This window comes from Zootermopsis nevadensis, unplaced genomic scaffold (assembly GCF_977971745.1).
Source record: "Zootermopsis nevadensis isolate Lab colony 2312 unplaced genomic scaffold, Znev_1.0 Znev_ptg000022l, whole genome shotgun sequence".
NCBI lineage: Eukaryota > Metazoa > Arthropoda > Insecta > Blattodea > Termopsidae > Zootermopsis > Zootermopsis nevadensis.
In genome coordinates, this window is record NW_028259154.1 from 21,853,329 (window position 1) to 21,870,940 (window position 17,612).

The window sequence follows — 17,612 nt, forward strand, 5'->3', positions numbered from 1 at the left end:
GATTATAGGACGGATTACCAACATAAATCACTATTCCGTTTCCAATTCAAATAGCACTAGTTCAGCTGCGGGTTGGTATTAATTAATGACTGGTTTATCTGTCTTCGATGGTCTATGGATAACATTGAAGATGTGCTGCTTGTTTTTCGGCATCGATACAGAACAGCTGTTTAAATATTTTACGGAGTGGCCGAAATAAAATAAAATAAATCATAAAAGTACCTGACTAATATTACAGTAGTGTTAGGTGTGCTGTGTGTTGATGAATAATAAATACAAATTCTGCTTTCGTCTGGTGAAATTTACAAAACGTTACCTACTTCTGCATAATAGATACATTTTTCAAGATGTCTTTAACAATTCAGCAAATAATTCTCGATGCCAAGCGCTTAGCCAACAGATTAAAAGAACATGATTCTGCAGCTGATGCTTTGTTATCACAGACACAGTCTGTGTATAAACAAATTGATGCTATGAAGCAGGTTGGAATCGTTTGCTAATTTCATATAAATTTCAGTATATATGTAATACATAAATATTTGTTTCACGACCGAAATGTGGGAAGTTATATGTAACACTGCACTCAAATCAATTTCATTAACATTTAGGATGATATGGTACATCAACAGGAAGTGTGAAGTATGGTTATGGATTACCATCAAGGTTGCTACTAAATGATGTGCATTATTTATGTCACTCTGCAGTACATTATTATTGTGAGTTTACACTTACAATAAAAATGTATAATAATTCAGGCAATATAACATACATTTTATGCTGAAATAAGTCTTATCTGTGCCTGAAATTATCAGTAACAACTAAGTCACCAAGTTGGAGAAATAATTCCTAGCTGGATGTGAGGGCAGCAATGCATAACAGTGCAACTAGTAAATTTTTTCCATGTGGCCCATTTGTTACCAGGTATATAGCAAACAACATAATAATTGAAAATCCAATAATCCACCATTTATACTAGAATACTTTAAATTTGCATAGTGGGCAAATAAACATATAGGATATCCTGAGATATGTTGGTAAAACCTTTCATGCTCTTTAGTCACATAGTTCAGTTTGTGTTCCATAAATTCATCAAAATCATGCCATCTATTTGAACTAATACAGTGCCACAGCTTTGAAATGTTATATTGAAACCGAGGATTTATGTTGAGTGCCCTTCATTGATATGACCATGATGTGTACATCTTACTGCATGTGTTTTTGTATAAGTGAGATTTACATGTAACATCATTTTAACAGTATCAAGAAGAGGTAGGAGAACTTAATGAGACAGCCCGCCAACGTCCACACACTGTACTAGTTGCAGGAATACAACAAGAAAACCGCCATCTTCGTGAATTGCAGCAAGAGAACAGGGAGCTTAGGGCAGCTTTAGAGGAGCATCAGAATGCATTAGAACTCATTATGTCCAAATACCGCCAACAAGTTACAAAACTAGTTTCAAGCAGTAAACAGGATATGACAAGTATCCATGCCAACAACAATTATTCTAAGGTGAGCAAGTTGAAAATTATGTAATTTAAAGTTACCCTTGAAACACAATTTGCCATCCTTTTAACGTGTACCCAGGAATTATGTATTTCGGAAGTGTATATATAACTCCCCTGTAATATTTTCTTGTAATACATTCATTAGCATGTAATAACTATTTTTCATCTGTCCCTTCATTCTTATGGATGTTAAAAATAAGATGATTGCAGCTTCCTAACAAAACATTTCTAGTCATAGGTTGAATAACACCTTCTCAACTTGTTTGATACCCCCAGGCCATTTTGAGGAAAGGTAGGGGAGACCCATGTAAAAGAGCTTATCTAGATATGGCCATTTCCTGTTACTCTCTTACATTGTTGCTACCGAGTAAGCTAGGTGTGTACCACAGGCACATTAATGTATAGAGTTCTCACATAAAAACTGGATGTTCATCTGCTATTAACAAATTTTTGACAAAATGGCTTTTGGTGGATTTTTTGTATTATCTTCAGACTCACCATCTTGAAAACCTCAAATTCTACAATGTTATCTTCCTTTACCTACTTTCACTTTCCAAAACAGAACATAAAGGGGGTGGTTTTATCCAGGGACGTAGGAGTACCATTCTGTAAAGGATTCAGAAAACTTCACTTTACAGGGGAACATAAATTTCCAAAGATTATTAAAAGTACACTTATTTCGGCAATACTGTCATCAACCTTTGCTTTTTAGTTAATGACATTAAAAACAACTGGAATAGAGTTATATATATCTTTGTTGAAAGAGGGCAGAAACATATGTAACACATTTAATTTACAACACTTTTTGCTACTTAATGTAGCGTCAGATATCTTTCTTTGAATATTATGAATAATATGGCAGTTGATGATTGATGTCTTCTGGGTTGTTGTGCTGTGTAGTCTGGTAGATGTCCACCGTTTCATAGGTCATGCTGCCTCTGTCATCAGGGTGATGATGACAGAAGCAGCATGACTTCTGAAACTTTGGTGGACATCTACAAGACAACAAGACGCAACCCAGAAGACAGCAATCTTCAGACTCACCGCTGTGAAAACCTCAAATCCTACAATATGGCAGTTGTTTCACTGACAATAGGATGATTATGTTATGAATTTTGTTATAGTTGATTTGTGAACAGTCAGATAAAATCTGTGAAATGGCTGCTGTGATGGAACAAGCTGCTGAGACAGACGACAAAATAGCTTTCAGTGAACAGGAGCTAATTTCTAAACTCACAACTGAAAATAAAGTAAGTATGAAATGTTGGCTTCTCAAGGAAGCATCTGCTCTTATATGTAATATTTCAAGTATTTTCATTTTACATACATCCAGCAAAATTGTGAAAGTGTCTGATATGACTACATATTCTAAACCTAGTTATGCTTGTAGGAATGCATCCACTGTCTGGTTGGTAACATTGTATTCTGGAGATTCTGGTCCAGAAATCATGACAGCATTGTGGTTCTGCTCATAAACTATACATTATTTTGTAGGATTTCTTCTGTTTGAATGCCTTGCTTGTGTAGTCATGTTTAAAAACACTCTTGATGGCATAACACAACTGAAATGAAGCCTTTATATAGCTTGGTGAGATTTCAGGTTCTTACATTGATGAGTTTGAAAACGGCCATCTTCTGGGTTGCTGTGCCATGCAGCCTGGTAAATACTGACCAGTGTCTCATAGGCGCTTACTGTCTGCATTGTCAGGAGACAAGTAAGTCATGCACATGGTGCAACATTCCAGAAGACAGCCACCTTCATAAAGCTTATTTGCAGTATGTTTCAGCTTCATCATTAGGCTCTGTTAGTCTTGCTTTGTAATTCTGTCAGTATTATAACTCAACATTGTTAAAGTATAAACTTGTTATTAAATGTGTAAAATTCATTGTAGATCACTTTATAACAAACTAATGTGTTACGTGATTGAGATAAAGCTGAAGTTGTTTGTCATTGTTATCTTTCCAGGGCTTACGAGAACTGCTAGAAATATCATCCAAATTTGGTTCACTGCGTTCATCCTTACTTAAAATTGGGGCAGAAGACAAAGGAAGTCAAACAGAAGTCATTCAAGACATATCCTGACATGCAACTTAATAAATATCATAGCTATGAGAAGACATTAAAATAAAAGTCTCAAAAAATTGTAATAAAACTGCAAGTAATTTAAGTATCACTTTATGGTTTGCTAACCAAGTTGGAGGAAATAAAGTTTAATTGCAGAAAACAGTCAATGTAATGAAAGTATTCATATTTCTGTAATTATTTCTTGCAGTTTAATATTTTCATGATAGTTCCAGTTTTGTTTTAAACAGTGGCCACGTTGTCTGAGGCATGGATGTTTGTCAGCGTCTTTGTGTTTGTATAGGTAGAAGCCTTGCAGGTAGGGCTGATCACTCATGCAAGTTCTACCAATGTCCAAAAAATAGATCAATCATAAAACCTCCAAGAGAGGTAAAAATGCAGACCCTGCAAATGCGGGACAAATGCGAATGAAGAATAAAAATCTATATAAAATTATTATGCAGAAAGTATTGGAGTGAAAAATTTGAAATTTTAAACATAACTTAGAAGACACTCAGGGTGTGATATCATGTGTAGCAGCCTTCTAGGTGGACAGGCCAACACCAAAAATATACAGCATTTACTTACCTCTTCGAGGAGACTATTTAGATTGATTTAAGTTGATGCTGGCAATTTCACACAAGGTTTAATAGGTCAACATAAGTCAACTTTGGCAGTTAATGTATTAAGAACCCAAGCCATGAAAACAAACACTAGCACCCTCAAGAAATATGTACTCCCTGTTCAGATATCTTCCCACATTTTATTTTCAGCATCTTATATACACTGCTTGGGTATGCCTACCACAACCTATGGCCAATACTTGTAGGCTGCAACATATTAGTAAGTTAAACACCATTAAAGCCTATTTTTGACATGTCAGACCCCTGTTTAATGCTGCTGCAGCTTGAGGGATTTTAATCTTTCAGCAGCAAGCTCCTCTGGCTTATCAACAAAATATTTATTTCCTTGGTATATCGCTTAATTACCAGACGTATTATGTATGTGAACTGTCAGCACCAAAGGTCTCTAGATCCTGTGCCACCAGACTCCCTTCCTAAGGGGTTACACAGGCAATGTATGTAATTTTCATCTTAACCCTTTTACTATTAGAAATGGCTAATGGACACCCTATGACATATAAATCTTGACTAATAGCAAAGGATTAAATATCAACTGAAACCCTAAATTTGGATTCCTGTTAAAGCTGACACAAAAAAATCCGTGGAATGCTGACAATGAAACATTTGTTATATTATTGTTCATTCCGAATACTTGGTATTTATGATAAAGGTTAAAGGGTGTGGCAGTGAACAACTCAAAAAGTGTTATACAGTGAAATGTCCATTTAATGTGTCACCAGAGGAATGAGGATTGTAAGACAGAAGGCTTAGAAATTCAGCACCAAGTGAAAAAAGCCCCTCAGTGAATGGAAATTATGGTGTACCAAATGTAATAAGGTTTGCTAGTATCTTCCCACCTGTGACCTTTTCAAAGAATTTTAAACATTGTTTTGTACCCATTTTCAATCACATACCTGTTATTAACTTTTGTAATCAATGTATAATTAAATATGTATCATGGTAAGACACCATCTACCTTCTTGTCCCTCCACTGGAGGAAGTTAATTACATAAAACAAAATTCACATTAAATAAAAACAGTTTAATCATGAATGTGTGCTGTGATTTTCTTTATATACAGACTATTTCAACACAATGTACAGAAACAGACTGTATACCACCTTTCATATACCAAACATGACACTTCATTCTTAAACCCTGGATGTTGTGTACTCTGATGGGAAGTGAAATACATGTTGGCCCAAAGCAAATATACTGGGAAGAAGTCCTGCATTTGGAATAATGTTCCATGACAGAGTCAGAGTGACATTAGGGTTGCCCCTGAAATAAGGCAAAGGGAAAATTTAGTTTACACATAAAAATTATCAGCACTGGATGCCTTGATAATAGAAAATATTTGATCAGGAGCCAACTGATAGGCAACATGCACACAAGAAAATAACCTCACTTACATTAATCCATTGCCATCATCCCAAAAGTAGTATTTGGTGTTCAAATTCTTGAAGTCCAAAACTGTATTTTCTCCACGTAAAATTATTTTGTCCCACAGAACAACCTAGAAGGAGTAGTAATGAATAATTTCATATAACTTATAATATACCGATAGTATTTATGCACACACTTCATGCACAAATGACAACTTATACCTGGTTTAATTTGTTAGCTGCAGTTGAATATTCTGCTGTAAGGTACAGGAACAGCTCTTTTACATTCCAATTGAACAAGTTAGTCAGATGTTACTATAAATTAAGGAAAATTCTTCCTATATTCTTATACTTACAATACGTGAACTTCAAGCATAAATACAACATTCAAGACCAATCATTAACAAAAAATGCTGTTCTCAATTTTGTTAACAAATGATGCAGAGAATGGAGGGGGATAAAGCTTTTAACAGATTTCATGGTGTTTAGTGATGAGGTGGTTTTGCACTTCTCTGGATGAGTCAACACATAATATGTGGATATGGAAATGTGAAAACCTGCATACCTTACATAAAGTTGTCTGAATTTATCCTAAGATAAATGTTTCTTGTGCTTTCTCATGGCAAAAAGTATTTGAGTACTTTGTCTCTCTTTTTTCAAACAGTGATAAGAATTATTTATTTGGACATACAAAATGGCTATTTCCTCAGCTTCTGACAGATTCTTCATGATGTTACTTTTCCAACAAGATGGTGCTCTGCCTCATTACTTACGGGACATTTTAAATTTTTTCAATGAGACTTCCAGGGACAATGGATGGGATGTAGCGATCCAATTTCTTGGCTTCCAATTAACACAGACCTGACACTCCTTATGGATTTTTACAAGGACCAGGTATATCAACTGGCATTACCGGCAACATTACAGAAATTCCAGCACAGAACCAAAGCAAATGTTAGTAATTTAAAATACACAAGTTATTTCAATGTTGAAGCATGAAGTTGACCCCACACCTTCATCTGTGTTAGGGTTAAGAATGTATGACACTTTATACCAAGGTTTGTCCATATACATTCATAGCTTGGAACTTAAGTGCAAGGGGAAACTAGCTTCTATGCAAAGAAAAAGGATATCTGTTTGCAAGTCAAATGTAAGGAATCCAAGATCATTCTTTTCTCGAGAAGCACTGTAATCTGGAACATTCTTCCTAGAAAAGGAAACATTTTGTTAAGTACACAGACAAATTAACAGATTTTCTGATGAATGATAAGAACTAAGTGATAAAAATTTAAGTAAAATGTTCTCTAATTATGGCAGAATTTACAAGTATTTTATGTATGGTTTTCACTGCCACTATAAAATGTAAGAAATATTTCTATCCCTGATTATGACCACATAGCTAGAAACAACCCATGAATAAACACAATATATTCAGTATTCAAACAATATCGAGAAACCAGAAGTTGGAATCTCTATCATTTTACTCATCTTACTCTATGAGGTGGTATTGCCTCCAGAGGATATTCTGCTACTCATCTGCCTCACAAAGGATTTAAAAAAAAAGATCAGACACAAATACAATCAACAGAAATAAATGGTTAAGATCTGAAACACTGTCATAAAACATACAGAATAAGAAATTAAGATTCTGGAAGAGAATTAGTTTTAAATGAATCAAGAAATACAATGAAATGGGTAATCATCTTGAAAAATGAAATACTTGGTAGGAGACATTTAACTACTGAAGAAAACATGGAGTGACATATGAATGAGGTAGAAACAGGTAAATGCCTAATCCATGGACCGAAGAATAACTTATGTATGAGCTGGGATACCACAGACTGTAAAGTGACTGGCCACAGGTTGGATGACTTGGTTTTGTTCCAGACAGGGGCAGAGTTTTGTCTCTCTATCATGGCAAATGTGGCACTCAAGTCTCCTCTTCAATGCTGTAATGTATTCTTTCTACTAGGCGGGAGTGTGAAGCTGAAGTCACCATCGGGGTCAAGAATGCGTTGAGTTTCACCTCCAATTCCCTTATGCTCCTTCATTCCATGGTGCTTAGGAACATGGCAGACTCTACCTTTTGCTTACAAACTATGTATTTCATTAATTCACCACTATTCCAATCTCTTTTACATTTCATAAGTACACAGCCCCAACTAATACGCCTTTTCACAAAGATAAAATAGAAGACGGTGTACTATTTCCCAGAGGAGCTATCACTCAGAAAAAGAAACAGATGTTATCTTAAATTGCATACATTGCCTGTACACTCATTACCTTAATTTAAAAAATGCATTACTTACACGACAACTTTGACGGTATTCATAGCAGCGTTAGTTCTGTAGTCAATGAAAACGGTAGATATAAAACAACAGAACGTAAGTGCCGCAAGAACACTTAACGTGTAAGCCAATATGGCATTCCCTCTTGTAAATACTGAATGCATGTTACAAGTATATTCTAACAAGGTTCAAATAAAGACTGTATAAATATAATATTTGTATAAACTATTAAACTAAATTTAATTCCTTCCACATCAACGTGTACCACTCTTCACCACACACTTATACAACGCTACGTCAGTGTCCCCTCGATTGCTAGCACAGAACAAACATCGATTGTAATGTAAAGTATCGTTGAAAACTCGATTGTGTACTCGGCTTGTCAAAGAGTAGCTCACAGTAACACGGACACAAAAGCAATTTGCTCAGCACCATGGTTACACACTTCACCACAAAGCCACAAAATAGTTTTTCATCAGTTGGCAGTAGATGGCGAACATACGGTTTTATTGATGGCGCAAGAAACAGGCTTCAATGGGTCGGAAGATAAAGGACGTCTCTGCATTAGTACATAAATTGACGAATCTAAGAAAACAATTAGTAAGGGAGGAGGGGAAAAGAATTTAAATCACGGTTTACTCGAAGTGTTTCAAATGTATGCCAATCGCATGTGATCTGCTGTGCAGAAATAATTTGAAAATGAGTTTGACGTCATATACAGCAACATTTTCAGAAAACAATTTCACTTATTCATCGCCCTGATGACGGAAGCAGTATGGCCTCTGAAACGTTGGTAAACATCTACCAGACTACACAGCGCAACAACCTAGAGGACAGAAATCTTCATACTTACCGCTGTGAAAAATCATACAATTTCACATTTCTTTACATTAGTTCATGTCCTTGCCAATATATGGCGCGGCAGTTCACTTATCTTTATATTAGTTCATGCCCTCGCTAATATATGGCGCGGCAATCAACTTATCTCTTATGTAGGGGGGGGGGGTCACCTGTACCACCGCATGGCGCATCCACAGGTTGGGATAGAGGGACGGCTTCAAGGTAAGGAGGTTAACTACGAATATATTGAATAAGCAGTCGTGGACAGCGGTCGAGGGGTGGTCCTCCAGGTTGGGGGTTGGGCGTAAGGCTAACAACTTTTCACCGTAAAAAAAGGCACTATTACGAACACATTAACTAAGCCTCGGACCAGGACGGACTCTGGCACGACCATGGCAATTGAATTAGGATATGCAATTTGGTACTTGGAACATTAGCAGCCTCTATAAGGCTGGGGCACTGAAATCAGTGAGTAGGGAATTAGAGAATTATAAGTTAGATTTAGTGGCAGTGCAGGAGGTGTGATGGGAGGGGAAGGGCGTGATCCCAGCGGACAATTTCACATTTTTCTTTGGAAAGGGGAATGACAGTCATCAGTTAGGGGCAGGTTTTTTGTTCATAGCAGAATTAGGGCGGCAGTTAAGAGAGTAGAATTTGTTAGTGACCGGTTGTCTTACGTAATTTTGGAAGGACGTTGGTGCGAGATCATTATCCTTAATGTTCATGCCCCAACTGAGGACAAAAGCAATGATAGGATAGCTTTTATGACGAATTGGAATCAGTATTTGATATAGATGGCAAGTATCACATGAAAATTCTTCTAGGAGATTTCAATACAAAAATTGGGAGGGAGGATACCTCCAAACCCACAATAGGCAGCGAGAGTCTCCATGCACTTAGTAATGATAACGGTGTTAGAGCAGTAACCTTCGCTACGTCTAAAGATTTAATTGTAAAAAGTATAAAATTTCTACACCGTGTTATTAACAAATACACTTGGACTTCTCCAGATTAATTAGCCCGTTATAACACTTCATTAGCAATATTTAGAAGTGTTATACGCGACAGCACTACACAAGGTAACAAGCTAGACGTCACAGCAATAAATAATGCACTTATCTCTATAGCACCAATATCTACAGGAAGAATAGAGATAACACAAGATAAACTCAAACACGTACTAATAAAACAGATTGTCATCAGTTCTGTCAAAGAATTAGAGTTGATAAAATGAACAGTTTACTTCTAAGGAGTGGTTCTGTTTCCATTTTCTGGATAATATCAGGCAAGTATTTTTCTGAAATAACTTAGTAATATGTCCCTTCTGCCTGATGACGGTGTTACATTCACTAGAATATATACTGTGTACGTGTTCTCGGCATTTCCACAAATAAAAGTTGTAAAAAAAAAGTCTATTAATTTTGTAATGTTTACATTTTCCTGCACAAAATTTGTCGACATTTCAGTTAAGGTTCAAACTGAACAGCAGTTAAGGACGATTTACCTAGAAGAATTTCTGCACTTGTCTTAAATCTAGCTCGCAAAATAGGTTATTCCAGCAAAATTATAGAAAGAATTTAAATACATTTTATTGCCGGAAATCTATCTGGCTAAAACATCGCTTCTACCCTTCTGCAAATCACCGGCCGAATGCAATTGACTTCCTCTGGGTGTCTGCCTTCTTTAATATCCGAAGGGTAAACATTCTGCTGGCAGAGACACAACGTTACCATTACTCGATAGAATGCTTACAGCTTGGTGGTTAACTGTGGATGTTTCACTGCAAGACGAATTTCTCTGACTTTGGTTACAGCAGCGTCAACGAGCTCTGTCACCAGACATGTGATGATTGGATTCCTATTGAACCCTCTACTCTGTTTTTTATCACGTCGTTGAGGATTTGTTTCTGATAACAGGACTTCTAGGAGGCATCAGATCAGAAGATAGTTACTGCTTTCGATTTACCTGGATGGGGCCCGGTTTTAACAACGATAGTGTTATGAACGGTAGCACCAGTTGTGCAGATGTGTTCGACAACTGCAGAGACCCCATGCTCATCACGAGTAAGTGAAGGACATTTCTTGTGTGAATTATTTTCCCATTGCAATATAACCATGCAATTTAGTGGTTCCTTTCTGTGCCTAATTTACACTATTACAGATTACGACTACGCAAACTTTGTCAGATATAACCTCAAAGTTCTGCGCTGTAGCAGTGACTATACACTGTGCGATAAGAAATGCTTCATACGAAATTTGTTGGTACGTTTATGACCTGTTTAATATCAAATTTCGTACGTTAAGCTTCAAATTTCCATTAGGTACTGCAATCAAACGGAAAACTAAATATATTTAGATATTATGCGGTCGCCATATTGTTATTTCAGGGGCTTCTCATTACCGCCCAAAATGACTTAACAGAAGTTGCATATAAAGAGCCATTCCAACACAACACACAATAGCTCATAATTAGTCAGAGTTAGTGTTCTTTGAACTTAGAAATTCGCTCAACCTCCTTTCTGCTAGTTTTAATTGGGAATGGCAATCAGTTCAAAGCTGCAGAACTTTCAGTGGCATCTTGCGAATACCAATCTTCTCGAAAGTCCAATAATTAAGAGAAAAAGCAAGTGGTTAAATGGTCATGACGATAAAGTCTGTGTTTCTTCATAAACCTTATGTACGGTCAGAATTAGGAAAAAGTGAAAATAACTTATTCTGCTTCATAAACAATGCATTCTGTTAGACTGTAAATTCCCAATATGTGAAAGTTCTTAGGTGCAGCCTCAAATTTATCTTCAACGCTATGTTTGTATAATTTAATGAACCAAGAAATGTTTTATATTAAATTTGTTGGTACATTTACAAAATTTTACAAGTCCAGCTTCTCCAATAGTTCATATCATACAGTCATCAAACAGAAAGCTAAATGTAATTTTCGTGAGGGCGCCAGATTTATTTTGCGTTCTAAAATATAACCTTACCGAGAGCTTTATGTTCTGCGCTTGTGTCGCTCCCAAGTTAGATATTCGTTTTTATAAAAATACAAGACGTGTGCCGAGGCAAATATTTACACTTGAATTAAGATATTTTTTCCCCTGTGCAGACGATGGTACGACTCCAAATTTCAGAGAGGTATGGGAAAATTTCGAGCGGCAGCAGGTATCATGTCGAATGACCACAGGCTCTGTTTGTGCTAAATGGACATCCTATTACGAAAACGCAGGTACAAGTCTCTTCAATTTCACCAAACTTAACTCCTTGAGGTAACAACCAGTAACCATAAATAATAAGTGCGAATTCTAGTTCTCACTTCGATGAAACTGATGATGACCGTATTCTGGAATGTTGCGCCTTGTAACCGGGTAGAAATTAGAGGGACGTACTGTCTCCATCACCAGGGATCATCAGACTATACGGCACACCATCCCAGAAGACAGCCATCTTCATCAGTCATAATTCTGTCCAGTACAGGAAATCCTGACTGTTACCAGCTACTGAACTAACTAATCAACTGAGCTGTTATCTAAGTAACCAACAACGTAACCAGTCACTTAATCGACAATCTTACCAACATAGTAACTTACAAACTTAACAACAATCAAAGTCACAGTCCACGGTATTTCCTAAACAAATGGCAGTTACTCACTCAGCTCGTGAAGATATTTCCCTGCTTTTACTCTAGTATGGAATTAGAATTTTCATGACCACATTCACAAAAGCTCGCCATTGGGCCATATTCTAAACAATTTTAATCCAATTCCTACAATATGTCTTTAATTCAGTTTACAATTTTTGTAGATTCCACGCCTAGGGCTACCCCAAAGCCATCCCTTCCTATGAGGTTTCTCCAAAAAGTGCAGTATGTATATCTCATTTCTCCAATGCGTGCTACATGTCCGGCTCGTGCATGCTCCGTGCTTTAATTACCGTAACAACAGCAGACGAAAGGAGTACATTAGGAAGTGATTAATTATGTAACGTTCTCAGCCCTCCTACAAAAAAATGCTACACTTTCATGAAATCCAATACTTCATTATCGTGTTTATAAAATCGCGCCACTGGGCTATGTCTATAAGGGCCACCAATAGTCTCTATTCTTAGCCAGATCAATCCAGTCCACATCCTCACATTCCACTTCTTTAAGACGCATTTTAATATCATTTTTCCGCATAGTCTGTGCCTAGGTATCCAAGCTGGTCCCTTTACTTCAGGTTCTCCTATAAAATTGTGTAGGCCTATGTATTTATCATCCCTCCCACGAGTGCTACATGTCCCGCCCATCTCACTTTCCTTGATTTCATTATCCTAGTACCATTTGGTTGAAGCTTCCTCAAATCCCTGCTTTTTCCGTATTAGGTTTTAGGAGACCCGGAAGGTTGATCCACCATTGGACCATGTACTGAGACAGTTCAGTTCACGTCTTTTAAGCTGTTTCCCTAAGATCAATTTTAACAGACTAGCCTAAATCTTAATAATTAAGGTTTTCCAGTCACAGTCAATTTCCTCTGTTGTAGTTGAGTACACAATGCACACCTGCTCCCGGATAACAGTGGAGGGTGAGGGAGCCATGTCTTCAGGGTGTGTGACGTCTGTTGCGAACAACAGTAGGTGGACGGAACTGTGCGCCTGTAAGTCGGACCCCGGATCACCGCCCTGCAACACAGGAAATCAGACTCCTGTTACGATCTTGGGACTATTCTTTATCATCTTTATTCTCTTGAAGTTTCTAATGTAGGATTTCTTAGGCCTGCGGTTTAAAAAAAAAGATATTTCCTCCATCACAGACTGTTTTATTCGCTAAAGCATAAAAAAAAACAGCTTGCGGCTAGTCGTTTAATTAACAATTACTTAGTCCTCAACTATTAATAGCAACATCCCAGTCACTACCGATATTTTCTGACAGAAATTCGATTAAGGACAACGGAAGAGCTCTAATAGAAAATCACACTTCCTTACCACAAAGCAAAATAAATTAAAGCCACACGTTGGTAGTAGCACTATGAAAACTAAGTAACAGACTTTGAAATTATTACATGTCCATAACTCTTACAACTGTGGAAGCGTTGAACAAAAATTAACGATAACATGACGTAAAATGTTCTCATACTTACTCAGATAATCACAATGTTTACTCATGCTCTTGTATCCAAGCCCATGTCAGTATTCTCAAAAGCCTTCCAATGTACTTTTTCCTATGTAAATAAAATCCAGTTTAATTCCCGACAACTCATCTCTCGAAGATATATTTTATTACAGTATTCCGTCTACGTTCTGATCTCCTAAGTGGTATCTTACCAGTGGTTTACCAACCAATAAATCATACATATTTCTTACCCACATCCACAGGTAATTAATGCTTCTCATGAGAGTTAGATTAACCGCCCACCTCATTTTTCCTTAATCACCCTAAAATGTTAGTTTGACGTATTATTAACAGGCCTTTAACCTACAGCTTATTGAAGCAGCCTGTTATAATCTCAGTTATTGAAAGAGAAAATGTAGTACACCCTCCGTTTGAAAAAGATGTTACGCAGTTTTGTCTCTTTCTACAGTAGAATGCTGGGATAGTAGCCTGATTTAGACTTAGACCGCCTTCATCCAAATTCCTAGTACCTAATCAACAACCGTGATATTTTTCTAAAGTTTATGTCCCAATGCAAACACAGTTGTGATTATTAGCCGGATATTTCACACCCTCACAGGCTAGACAGCTATAAGTCTTCGCCGTACTGTAGCTACCTCCATGGAGCAAAGTCCTTATTGAATAGCTAACAGTCGTTCAGCTGATCAAGAAATTCTGCAACCAGTAGATTCGTTGTCGTATTTACAAGAACGCTCTGGGCAGTATCTTGAGGCACACCAATCCACCCTACACCCTCACATCCTATTTATTTGGTAACATTTTTAATATTATCATGTCATCTACATCTACGTATTTCAAGTGGAATCTAGAGCGATGTGATAAAATACAGGCATGACATATGACATTCTTAAATTTTCCTGTCACCAATCCGAGATTCGAACCGAATGTATCTTGAATACAACGTATTTAAATCACAGTGAATCAAAAGTGTCTTGGTGTTTTGAACGATGAAACAACAGGATTTACAATGTAAAGTGTTTTATAGTGAACACAAAATATTATATATTATACGCCAGCACTTACATCTATTGAAAAATAAATTCTCACAAAAATGCGTTGCTCTTAATACATTTTGTGGTAAAGCAACTGTCACGCAAGGAACCGAATTTTAAATATCTGGAAATGAAGAGAAACAGTGCTTCTTTATTATTAATTATCAGTTCCTAGCGAACTTTTGCTTCTACAAATGTATTAATAAATGATTCTGAGAAAGAAATAACTTTCTTTTTAATGAAACTTTTATTAGTTCCAGCTAATTTCAAACAACCAAGTGAGGCTTTTATAATCTATGTTTAATCCATCGATATGCTTTACAGACCTTATGAGAAAAATTAGTTGCGTACACACCCCATGAAAGACCATGATTCTCATTTACTTTTTCACTCATGAACATTTTGCCTGTTACTTGGCTACCAATTTCAGCATTTAAGACGTTTCTTATAAGATACAAATGTGTAATTAAGGAAAGTTGGGTCCCAGTGATTACCATGCCTACTTCGTATTCGGGAGGTTCCAGGTTTAGATCTCTGCAAAGGAAAGTGGCAAACTTCCCTGTCGAAAAAACCATCTGGTTCGCAACTGCCAAGGTTCGGGGTGGCCCGAAAGGACGTTAAACGCGGTGACTGCGGGGCAAATGCCGTCCGAAATAGAAATAAAACCTCTTTAGTCTGACACACAGCTATTCACTTTACCGACTCCGTTTGTGTAATGTACAGTTTAGAATCACCCTTACATTTGCGTCTAGGTATCTTCGTTTTAAGTTTTCCAACTGAAGTATTGTATGTAATTCTTCTTCTTCAGTTAATCCCCGCAAAAATATTCTTCAAAGATTATAAATCATAATTGATTAACAACCTTTTCCACACTGATCAATTACGTTACAAATTATATTGTTTCAGTATTTTCATTTTAAGTCTTAGTTTGCATTAATGAAAGTCAAAAATCCATTTTCGTTTGCCGAAGAAATATGTAAGTCAAAATCAGAATATAGTAGCTGTTTTAAAGAAAACTTTTCATTCATACATCTAAAGCATTAACCCTTTAAAAGCACAATGTGAACTTTGCACTACCTGTTTTAACACGTAATAACTCTGCATTTTGCCATGAAATATGTTTATGGGTTACGTATCATTCTTAGAACAAACAGCGATTATATCTCTAAACAGCAAGGGTCAGTTGATTTTTGTAACAGATACATTATCTTTTCTTTAAGGTATGAACTACATCTTTAAATATTATTTTGATGTCATTCATGCTTCAAACAAGATTTATTTCAATTTAGTTATTCGCTCGCAGATGTGGATGTATTTATTCGACAAAGCTTAAAAGTAGCCCTACTGTAATTTGTTAATAAAGGTCGGCAAATGTGACGACGACCATCAAGTGAGTTAACAGTGTGGAAATGCAATACAATTAGGGGTAGTTTAGTTTTGTGGTTGCAGGGATAGTGGGCAACAGAACGGTCACTGTTTCCGATTCATTTGCTGGGTCCCGCGTCCAAAAACAGCAACACAGAACCTAGTACTCCTTCATGTGTCGACGCCTACCGCGAATTGTTACTGAATATTCAACCTAGATTTAGTTGCACTGGTCAGACAATACTAAAATTGTGTAAGCCTTTCGTTTCAAGGATGATAGTTTTCTTACATCGGTAACGAATGCTGATGAACAGATGACGGCACGGGACTTTTGGCATAGCGTTATTTGTCTGTGGTGTATCTCCATAACTAACGAATATGGACGTGTGCCCCATTTAAATGGTGTCCGGACCCTTGGACGATGAGTGGGGCGCATTCAGGGTTAGCAGGTTGTATGTTCAAACCCTCCCTTAAATGCGTCGCACGTAAAAACTGTTAGTTGAAAGAGATTTTATGATAAAGCGACCAACATTCATGTCAACAGGTCAATTAACTTGCAATAAACTGTAGCTGTTGTAGACTAATTTTTCAAAATATATAACTTATAACAGTCACAGAAGCACAAACGACCATACTTAGTTAACTGACTCGTATAATTTTGTATATCTACAATTTGTATTTAAGATAATCTGTGCTTTTACAAACGTTCCAACCAAAGACACACACAAGCTTAATCTTAATAGTACACAAGCTTCCATCCTATCCTTAATGCACTGGCGGCTTGTTCACATTATAAAACATAACTAATTATCTCCATGAAGCATGAACAACGCCAATATCTTCATCGTCGTGAGGGACTCAATCCTCAGACAATAACTTTTATAATCTTCAGTGTGTGTACATAGAATAAATATGAATCTGATTTAGCTTGCAGAATGACTCATGTATTTAACCCATTCTATAATATTAAAGTCAGTCATTCCGTAATGTAAAATGACGTTTCATAACGCGGAGGCAAAATAATAGAGTATCGCCTACAAAGGTCGTAACTTATTAGATTTACGGTAGGTATCATTATGGTTACCACCCACTCTTATTGCACGGTGTTCAGGCCTTTCGTTAACCATCTGTACAGAGATTCTGAAGTCTTGAATGAACATCAACCATTCAGTTTTACCTGGTAATATTTCACTTCACGCCTTTTTCAACCTTTTATGTGAAGTCGGATGATGCAAGCTACATTTCATATCTTCATAACCTATTTATCCAAGACTCAATTAATATCTTCTTTTCGTCTACTTCTGTGTCTTCCAACTGACCTATTTCCGTTAGGTTTTACAAAGAAATGTTTGTGTGCACGTTTATATTTTTTTATTATTTATCGGCGACGAGCTTTCTGGTTCTATAG

At 36.7% G+C, this 17,612-nt stretch overlaps 3 protein-coding genes across 5 annotated transcripts in view; 1 reads left to right on the forward strand and 2 right to left on the reverse strand.

Moving 5' to 3' along the window:
- The first annotated feature begins 77 nt into the window (after positions 1-77).
- Positions 78-5,245, forward strand: LOC110832087 (Fibroblast growth factor receptor 1 oncogene partner 2). Of its 3 annotated transcripts, none has more exons than XM_022068750.2 (5): positions 78-482; positions 1,258-1,512; positions 2,633-2,758; positions 3,109-3,223; positions 3,475-5,245. In XM_022068750.2, exons 1-5 carry the CDS (start codon positions 348-350, stop codon positions 3,534-3,536), a joined length of 693 nt encoding a protein of 230 aa, XP_021924442.1. In that variant the 5' UTR covers positions 78-347; the 3' UTR covers positions 3,537-5,245. The 3 variants fall into 3 exon arrangements, with proteins under 3 accessions (XP_021924442.1, XP_021924443.1, XP_021924444.1); XM_022068752.2 differs by lacking the exon at positions 78-482 and adding an exon at positions 520-921; XM_022068751.2 differs by lacking the exon at positions 3,109-3,223 and having other exon boundaries at positions 80-482.
- On the reverse strand, positions 5,214-8,184 carry Spase22-23 (Signal peptidase complex subunit Spase22-23). The gene is made up of 5 exons (XM_087353518.1): positions 7,887-8,184; positions 6,709-6,784; positions 5,800-5,886; positions 5,605-5,708; positions 5,214-5,473 (listed from the first exon to the last, which is right to left on the reverse strand). The coding sequence occupies exons 1-5, from the start codon at positions 8,027-8,029 to the stop codon at positions 5,344-5,346; spliced, it is 540 nt and encodes a 179-aa protein (XP_087209644.1). The 5' UTR covers positions 8,030-8,184; the 3' UTR covers positions 5,214-5,343.
- A 1,449-nt stretch (positions 8,185-9,633) lies between these two features.
- Positions 9,634-17,612, reverse strand: part of LOC110832105 (uncharacterized) — a 255,978-nt gene continuing 247,999 nt past the window's right edge. The window contains exon 6 of the mRNA XM_022068803.2: positions 9,634-13,357. Within this exon, the coding sequence (XP_021924495.2) occupies positions 13,166-13,357 (192 nt within the window). The 3' untranslated portion in view covers positions 9,634-13,165. The remainder of the gene's footprint in view (positions 13,358-17,612) is intronic.